The 9,822-nt window shown below is 42.9% G+C and overlaps 1 protein-coding gene across 2 annotated transcripts; it reads left to right on the plus strand.

Moving 5' to 3' along the window:
- Nucleotides 1-2,921: 2,921 nt before the first annotated feature.
- Nucleotides 2,922-9,596, plus strand: PPCDC (phosphopantothenoylcysteine decarboxylase). 2 transcript variants are annotated; one of them, XM_063313973.1, is made up of 6 exons: nt 2,922-2,975; nt 3,732-3,902; nt 5,867-5,962; nt 6,649-6,777; nt 8,034-8,202; nt 9,496-9,596. In XM_063313973.1, the coding sequence occupies exons 2-6, from the start codon at nt 3,762-3,764 to the stop codon at nt 9,579-9,581; spliced, it is 621 nt and encodes a 206-aa protein (XP_063170043.1). In that variant the 5' UTR covers nt 2,922-2,975; nt 3,732-3,761; the 3' UTR covers nt 9,582-9,596. The 2 variants fall into 2 exon arrangements, with proteins under 2 accessions (XP_063170043.1, XP_063170042.1); XM_063313972.1 differs by lacking the exon at nt 2,922-2,975 and adding an exon at nt 3,075-3,200.
- Nucleotides 9,597-9,822: the final 226 nt, after the last annotated feature.

A 9,822-nucleotide genomic window follows, 5' to 3' on the forward strand; every position in this document is an offset into this window, starting at 1 on the left:
TAGTGGCAGCTAGGTTGCGTGTGTGTGCATGTGCAAGAGGGAAAGAGGCTGAATTCTTTCTTTCTTGCAGGTTCTGCAGACTGTAGAGTGGCCAGACAGCCTTTAGCCTGAAGGGCAGGGACACATCATAAAAAATAGCATGCCTTGAGGTACAAATGAGTTCTGCGCCAGCACTACATCTTGGGAATGAGAGCTTGGACTCCAGTTCTGCAGCTTTCAACTGGAGGCCATTCAAGTAAAAGAAACCCCGTGGGCTCAGCTTTAATTTTCCTCGGGTTGCAAAAGAGAGGGAGGCATCTCTGATCCCTGAAAATGTGGTTGCGGAAAGGGCGCTTGGAGCTGAATTGGGAAAAAAGTCCATGGTGGTCTAGAAATCCCATTTCTTCTTGCAACGTTTTTTTTTCCCTTCCACAAATTTTTGATCCTTGAGATATGTCTGGAAAAGAGAGAAGGTCCAGCCACCATTATCTTTGCAGACTTCATGGTTAGCCACCCCTTGGTTCCTATTTCTATTTGTCAGTGCTCCTGTGCTGATTTTTGGTTTATCTAGGTTGTTCTTTCCTTTCTCCTCTTCAATATGGGTTTTCTTTCCTGCTTGCTCATGGTGGCTGCATTCTGGGGGAAACCAGCAGCTCCTTCTGCAAGCTGATGGTGTCCTCGGGATTCACCATGCTTTTGAGGTCATACCAGAGGCTGAAACTAGAACATGGCGGCATTTGCACATAATTGCCAGAGATGCTGGGGATGTTCCCTAGTGGTGCAACAGCTATGCAAGGAAGCTCTTACAGGAGGGGGTGGGGGGCAATATTGAGAAGCTGCTTCTGAACCATTAGTGTATATTCTTCGACTTGTAGATTGCTTTTATTTGTTGGGCTAAGCTGATTGCAACTGTCTGATAGCAGAAGCTGAGAATGTTATGATTATTCTAAAGAGAGAAGGACTTCTGCATATTTGCATTGATTCCAGGTGGGTTCCTCTTCTTCTAGCACTGCAGAGGTCTATTCTCTTACAAAATTCTCCCTTGGTGCAGAAGAGATACAGGTAGTCCTTGCTTAATGACCAGAACTGGGACCAGGATTTTAGTTGCTAAGCAAAGCGGCCATTAAGAGAATCTGACCTGATTTTACAACCGTTTTTGCAGCAGCCATTAAGTGAATTACCATGGTCAATAGGTGAATCACATGGTTGTTAAGTGAACCACATGGTCATTAAGTGAATCATGTAGTTCCCCATTGATTTTGCTTGCTGGAAGCTGTCTGGGAAGGTTGAAAATGGTGGTCACGTGACTGCGGGACACTACAATGGTCGTAAATGTGAACCGGTTGCCAAGCACCCGAATTGTGATCATGTGACTGCAGGGATGCTACAGTGGTCATAAATGCGAGGATTGGTTGTAAGTCATTTTTTCCAGTGCTGTTGTAAGTCCAAACCATTGCTAAATGAATGGTCGTTAAGTGAGGACTTACCTGTATGTTCACCTAGCTTTTTACCCATGGATCCCCAGAATAGCCATGGTCATCATAATCCTAACTCTGAATCTAATTCGCCGTGAGATCTTTTTTTTTTTTAAATAGATATCTCAATGGAAAAAAGGAGGGGGAATTTTAAAACATCTGACCACACGTGATTATACAGTTGTTCCATGTCTGTCCCTGATGAAACAGTGTCAACCTGGAAATTAATGAATAAAATAAATTGTATCAAAGAAATACTTTTTAAATTAATTATTAATTTATAGTTGGCTATGATCTTTACTTGGCTTTTTAACATCTACAGATCTTTGTTATCAGACTTCTGTTACACACACACAAAAATCTGACCTGTTTGTATAAACTCCTTTTTATACAGACACCGTCCCAAGCACTTTGACATAATTACAAAAAGGAATATTAATATTCTTGTTCAGTTATGCTGCATTCCTTGTCCAACCAATACATGCCATTTCTGTTTCCAGGGAACTTCTCTGGAAGAAATTGAAAGTGTCTACCACCGATCGAAGGTTATTCACACTAATATATGCACTATAGAAAGATATCAGTTTGATGGTGAGATGTACTGCAGCTGGGCCTCTCTCAGATACAGCGAGAACTTGCAAGGGGGTTAAGCAAGGCTGTATTCTAGCCCCATTACTCTTCCATTATTACATTGACACAATGGCCAATACTCTTAACAAGGGAAGTTTCCTTTTTTAAAAAAATAATTATTAAAAGTTTTAAGAACGATAAGAAGTAACACAAACTAAATTAGAACAGAGAAAACGAAAAAGAAAGAAATAACAGAAAGAGTTAAAAGTGCAGTAGGAAAAGAGAAAGATATAAAGAAATTTATAAAAGTATTAAAAAGTAGCTTCCAATATTCCAATATAAGTACAGTTATCTTTTAACCTCTCTCTCTAAAGCAGTGTTTCTCAACCTTGGCCACTTTAAGATGGGTGGACTTCAACTCCCAGAATTCCCCAGCCAACTGGCTGGGGAATTCTGGGAGTTGAAGTCCACCCATCTTAAAGTGGCCAAGGTTGAGAAACACTGCTGTAGAATTTCAACCCCTCGCTGCAAAATGTGTAATATGAACACCATTTCCAGCATTTCCTATATTGAAGAAATATAGGATTTCTCTTAAAAGGAGGGTCTCCTATCCTAGCTGCCAAAGTCTGTGTTTGCTCTGCTGACCACATTCAGCGAAAACTTAAAATTCTGAGTTTGGCATATGAGCCGTCATCCGGAGGAGGGAGGGAGAAGTAGTTCCGTGTGAGTCTAGGAATCCTATCTATGGTCATCCTGCCCGGAAGTGGAGTCAGAGGTCCTTGTCTAGCCGTACTCCAGCTGTGCTCTAGCTGTGCTCTATCGTCAATCTCTTCGCTCTTCGAAAAGGAAACGGAAGTTGGGCCCATTTGACGACGCCGCTCTCTCTATTATTCAGAAGGAAGCGGAAGGTACTGTCTTTATTGATGTCCGTCGCCCGGAACTTATTGTTCGGTGGGTTGGGTAAGCTTATCGCTTCCCCTCTTCCCGTATATGCTGTATATGTGTATTTATATATTTTTATATCCGTTCTTACCCTCTGAAGGAAGGGAAAGCTGAAGGCAGTGCACACCTCTCCCCCCTCCCCATTTTAGGTCACCCACTAGCCCTCCCTGCAAGGTAGGCCAACCTGCAAGAACGAACGATTGTCCCTCAATGAAGCTTCATGGCTGCCCAAAGGTTTCAGCCTCTTCAGGCGTTGTTCCCACTGGGGTTTTCCACAATCCGCAGGGCCTCTTCCAGCTCTTGGTTGGCCTAATAAAGACGTGGCCTGTGTGGATTTTGCCCATGAAAAGCTCCACATGGCGCTTGGGAAACTGGGCTGAGTTTGCTCTTCAGTTGGAGGAGCGTTTTATCTATCTATCTGTCTATCTATCTACCTATCTACCTACCTATCAAATTTCTGTTACCGCCCATCTCCCCCCAAAAAGGGGGACTCTGGGCGGTTTTCAATAAAATACTCCGTTAAAACCTCAACACCTAAAATTACCAAATCAGCATCTACCAAACTACAATAATAAATATAAATATAAAATCCAGATGGGAACATTTCCATTCGGTAGGGAGAACTCTACATCACCAGCCACACTCAGGAAGTGGTATTCCTTTGAAGCGTAAAGCTGACCAGCGAGTCCTTCTGCGATCGATCAAATGCAGTGCAGAGACATTTAATTTGGAATAGTAACCCTCATGTTTTCTTGTTGCTTGCAGGTTGAAGAGGACAGCTCTCTGGGCCTGATCATGGATCCTGCGGCATCTTCTCTGCCACAAATCTACCCTGCTGCCTCGGAGAGGAACGTCCGCATCCTTGTCGGGGTAACCGGCAGTGTGGCTGCGTTAAAGTTGCCTCTTCTGGTGGCAGAGCTTCTGAAGATACCTGGAGTGAGCGGTTTTACATAAATCGGTTTGAAAGACTATGGCTTCCCCTTCACCAAGGCTAAGTAGATTGACAAATCTGCTTGCTGAACATTGAGGCCGGCATGGTGAAACTGTTGCAGGATTAGTGATCTTTACAAAATTTACAAAATTTTGTAATTTTGTAAAGATCACTTATTTTTTACAAATTTACAAATTTTAATTTTTACAAATTTTACTAATTTACAGAAGTCTTCTCCCATCTATATTTTGTTTGAATAGATGTGAGATGATAGCTCCTAGAAGAACGGATCATCTGAAAGTTTATTGCTTAACTGGTCCCTTTGTAAATAATCTCTGGTTAAGGGATTATTTGTCATGAGTAAGGATGGCGAGCAGGGGGCTCCCACCCAGACTGTCAAGCGCATGCGTAGCACTGAGGAACTGTTCAGCCATTCAAAGAGACACAGATCGGGACCGCCTTAACCTTTGGGGTTTATATGGCTGGGTTTTCCCACGCCTTCTCAGTTTGTTAGGATTCTTGTTAAGTACTACTAATAAATATTAGAGACCAAGTCCTCGTCTCAGTGTGTTTCCTGGTAATCAGGACATTATTCAGTGCTAGTTGGCTACAAATCATTGCTTTGTTGTCACTGGAATCTTGTTATCCAAGTATATTGCTTATGGCTGCATTTAAACCATTGTTTATTCTCTTGTGACAACCCCTGTATCTAGAAATGGCACGTATTGGTTGGATAAGGAATGCAGCATAACTGAACAAGAATATTAAAAGTATTCCTTTTTGTAATTATGACAGTGCTTGGGATGGTGTTGTACAAAAAGGAGTTTATACAAACAGGTCAGATCTTTTTGTGTGTGTAACAGAAGTCTGATAACAAAGATCTGTAGATGTTAGAAAGCCAAGTAAAGATCATAGCCAACTATAAATTAATAATTTCATCATTAAGTGTAGCCAAGTTGAAATGCTAGGATGCTCAAGGAAGGCTTCTTTCCACAGCATTGTTGTTCATGAAACCAACCATTACTGCTTTGCTGTATCTAGTTTGGTTATGACTGCCAGATTTGTTCTGCAACAATCTGGATGACCACTAGATGACATCAAAGAATTAGAGACCCCCCCCCCTCTCTTTGCTGTCACCTACTGGTCTTCTGGATTTTTTCAGCCCAGATCTGGTTGCCACTTAATTTGTTGTATGTAATAAAGCATTTCATGGCAAAGGGAATACCTCATGTTTCTTATCTGAGGATAGCATTTCATGCATCTCTAAAGTCTTTAGTCCATAAAAACATACTCCTCAACAAATAATCTACGGTATGCTTTAGGAGTCTTTGATTTTAGTTCACATGTCTAAGCCAAAATATACAGGTATCCTCAACTTACGACTGTTCGTTTAACAATGGTTCAAAGTTATGATGGCCTCGGAAGAAGTGCTTTACAACTTGTACTTGCTCTTATGACTTACCACCTCCATGGTCACATGATTGCAATTAGGGCACTTGGCAACTGGCTCTCATTTACGACCGGTTGCAGCGTCCTGCGGTTATGTGATTGCAATTTGCAACCTTTTTGCTGGTTTCTGGCAAAAAATGTCCATTGGGGAATCTGGATTCGCTTAATGACCGCTGTGATTCTCTTAGCAACCGGTGATTTGCTTAAAAACTCGTAAAAGTTGTAAAATTGGGTCCGGTCACATGGTGAGTTGACTTACAACTGCAACGACTCATGACAGAAATTCTGGTCCCAGTTCTGGTTTTAAGTGGAGGACAACCTGTAATTCATTTGCTTTTGGCCTAGTAGGATATGCAAACCTGGTCATTTCGTACTGGGAATATATGTGTGTATATGTATATATGTGTGTGTTTACCATAACAGGTCTAGTTCATTCTCTGGCACTGATGTATAGCATTATAGAGTTGAACTCTTAAATCAGAAATGGTTCTCCATCTGTTTCCCACTATTCTCTTTTTAGCTGGAAGTTCAAGTGGTGACTACAGAGAATGCAAAACACTTCTATAATCCTGAAGAGATTCCTGTAAGAATCTACAGTGACTCTGATGAATGGCAGGTCAGCATTGTTCAAACATGTTTAGCTTTTCTGGGATAGCTAAGGAGCTCTTATTTGCGCCCCAGTTCACAAACTGTGTAGAACATTCCATTCCCTCCCTCCCTCCCTCCCTCCCTTCATTTTCTATTCCACCTTTATTATTTTATAAATAACTCAAGGCGGTGAACATACCTAATACTCCTTCCTCCTCCTATTTTCCCCACAACAACAAGCCTGTGAGGTGAGTTGGGCTGAGAAAGAGGGACAGGCCCAGGGTCACCCAGCTGGCTTTCACGCCTCAGGTGGGACTAGAACTCTCAGCCTCCTGGTTTCTAGCCCATTGACTTAACCACTAGACCAAACTGGCTCTATTTTCTGACTGCAGCATTTCATTTTGAAATTTGGTTGTCTTTGGGGGCCAGCTACAGACTATCTTAAGTTTTATACCTTGCACGATTTGAACTGTGATAACTGTTGGTTTGCTCTGAGTTTGTTTCACCGAGCCTAGGAAGATCAGCAGGAAGAAACACACTCGGGGTTATTGGCATGGCAGAGAATTGTCTTTTCTCCACTCTGCCTTTTTCCAGCTGCAACTTTTTCAAACGAGGAAAAGGGCTGTTAGCTTAGTACCTTGGACTGTAGCTGTGTGGAATGTAATTAAGCATGCTGGGTGATTACATGAAATCCAAGCAGTATTTTTTCCTCAGCTGTGGAAAACACGCACAGATCCTGTGCTACATATTGACTTGAGGCGTTGGGCTGACCTCTTGTTGGTAGCTCCTCTGGATGCGAATACCCTTGCCAAAATTGCCAGTGGCATCTGTGACAACTTACTGGTAAGTTACTGCAAGGTGCTCCATTGTTACCCAAGCTCTCCCTCACTGTGACCTGTGAGGTAGGCTGATGTTTCATAACCATTTGCATTCGTGGCATCTGTGCAAACCACGAGGACATCAAGAGGATGATGTCCTCTTGATGTGTGTGCAGATGATACAATTATGTGATGACATCATGGTATGTCAGCCCTTCAAGGTAGAGTAGACTAGGAAACCAATGTCATGTAGGGCAATGCTATTTTATTGTAAAGCCATAGTAACAGAATCCTCCAAGTCTGAATGTGCGTCCCCCCTCCCTCCCTTTATCTTTGTGAGAACTAGGGAGGGGCCGGTCTGAGACGTTTACTCATGTTACATTCTAAAAAACCTCTTTTATCTGACTGTTGCCTTGGTAGCAGTGGTCCTGTCCCTCAAGGCCGTTCCTTCTGCCCTCTCCATGGTATTTTGATGGAAGGATGTAAATTGAATTGTCTGAGTGATGATGTGATGATGCACATGCTATTATTTGCCTGCCCCCCACTCTCCCCAGTAGACAGTCACAATCTCCCTGCTGCAACTTAGTGTGTGGGGCTGACGCAGGTGGTTTATTTTTGTGTTTGATGGATTGGGGTATATTTTTACTTTTTTAAAAAAATGAAACAACGTCTCCATGGGTGAATTAAAAAAGATTTTAGTATTTAAAAACTGAAATGTCTAATTCTTACCAATCACACAGAAAATGGGGACAGTTTGGTTGAAGAATTGCCCCAGGAGAGAATCTTTAAAGCAGGGTTCTCCCATAGAGGGAAAATTCTTGGGGGTCAGACATTTTGGGGATAATCCCCACTTCTGACTTGGAGGGCTGATCTGCCATAGTATTCTGAAGCTGTAGAAGCAACTCTAGAGGTCCAAGCCACATGTCCAGAGATAGCAGGAAGATTTCTTGACTTGCCAAAATAGATACTCTCAGGCTGCTGCCCTCTAAATGTTTAGCCCCATACATCTGGAAGACCCCAGATTTGGGGACATCTAAAATAGAACATGCCTAGGTAGTTCTGCTCAGCAGGGGGAAATGAAGTTTCCCATCTGGCTGCAAGATTATTTGAGTCTACAGTTGGCTCTAGGTTATTGCTGGAGCACCTTCCAAGCTCTCTGCATGTTGCCCCACCCTCCCTTCATCTGTCCAAGGTTCTGACTGCATTCCCCTTGTGGTCAGCCATCTTCCCTAGGTTCCCATCTTTGGCCATTTCGTTCTAAGGTTTTGCCTTTCTTTGCAGACATGCGTCATCCGTGCCTGGGATGTGAACAAACCCCTATTCTTCTGTCCTGCCATGAACACATTTATGTGGGAGCACCCCATCACAACTCGGCAAGTGGAGCAGCTGAAAGAATTTGGCTACGCAGAGATTCCTTGTATAGTGAAGAAATTGGTTTGTGGAGATGAAGGTTGGTATGCCTCTTCTTTCAATGCAATTATGGCAAGGTGAAAAGATATGTAGAACTCTGCTGTAGACTGTGACGCTGGGGTCTGAAAATGTGCTTTCATTTGCTCCCAAGGAATACTGCAATTTTTGTGTTTGGTTTCTGTATAAACATTGCAACTTTTTTGGTTCAGTTCCGTACATGAAACCTCAGAAGTGAGTCCCGTTAAGTTCAGTACAGGTTGCTTCTAGGAAATGTACCGTAGGGTGACAACTTGAGTGGTAAACGCAATTTTAATTGCTTTGATTGCTTAGAAAGATGACCCTAATTAATGGACAACGGATTTTATTAAAAACGTAATAAAAGCATGAATTATTTAAGTCAGCCAGTGCCTTCTTAGAAAATAGATGCCTTCTTTTCGCAAAGAAGATGACCCAGCTATTTGACTTCTCCAAGGTCACCCTATTATTCATCCATTGGTTTTTATAGAATTTGAACTCCTAAGATTCTTCTTTGCAGACCTGGGATAACTCTCAGGAAACATACTTCCAAGTGATGTCCATGTTTAAAAGGAGTGGCAGAAGACAGGAATTCCCTGAGGTTTAGAGAACAGAATATAAGGGATCTTTGGATTAGGAAACGTGTGGCATGAGTTTTTCAGAATTAAAACAATCTCTCTGTTGGATGCATAGCACTCTGAGTCTCTATGTCATGGTGACAACGGTGGATTGCTTTTTGTAAGGGAGATCCGGAGGGCAGCCAGTGTGAATTTGGGCATGCCTGTTGTGATCCAGTGGGTCAAAGCAAGATCAGGGAAAGCTTTGGTTCAGATCTATCTTCAGTTATGGAAGTTCATTAACTGATGCTTCACCAATCCCTGTCTTTCTGGCCAGCCTTCTCCCCAGGGTGGTGGGTGGAACTGGAGGAGAAAATGCATTTACCCTGCCTTGAAGGAAAGGCAAGATGGCAATCTGATGAATAAATTCATGATCTGACCATTGGGAGAAGGCCATGCCTTTGGTTTAATCATCTATATGGCCTTCTCCCTAAACATGATAAAAGCATGCTTTCAAACAAGGCCATTTTTTCTCCAGTCAGCTGAGTCCTCCAGGGTCTGTTAGGCCAAATCTGGTCATGTCCATTTGCACAAACTGAATCTTGGGATGTGGGGCAGAGGTGTTCTAAAATCACCACTGAAGAAACTGAAGCCGGATGGGTAGAACGGCCAAAGGCAGGAGACTTGGCAGGAGAAAAGTGCCGATTTTCACCTTTCAGAACAATGGATCATGACCACCTTCTTGCTTTCTGGCTACACAGGCCAGGGTGCCATGGCAGAAATTTCAACCATTGTGGAAAAAACAAAGGTGGTACTGTTGGAACGGGGCCTGCTGAAGCTGAGTTGATTGCAAGATAACAGGTACTCTCCCCTTTCCATGGGATGTTTGCTCTGTCAGGATGGGAAGAGCCGACTGGGAAAAGGAAACCCAGAAAATGGGGGCCAGCACTTGCCCCCCTGCTCTGACTCAGTGCATTTAGGTTCTCCCACAATGCACCTCAAGTGGGTCAACCAGCGAGGAGCTCCTTTGTTTCTTTTTGACAACCTCAATCCTCATTTCAGCCTGAAGAGGGAGTTGCGCTTCATCT

The sequence above is a fragment of the Candoia aspera genome, chromosome 13 (assembly GCF_035149785.1).
Source record: "Candoia aspera isolate rCanAsp1 chromosome 13, rCanAsp1.hap2, whole genome shotgun sequence".
Classification (NCBI taxonomy): domain Eukaryota; kingdom Metazoa; phylum Chordata; class Lepidosauria; order Squamata; family Boidae; genus Candoia; species Candoia aspera.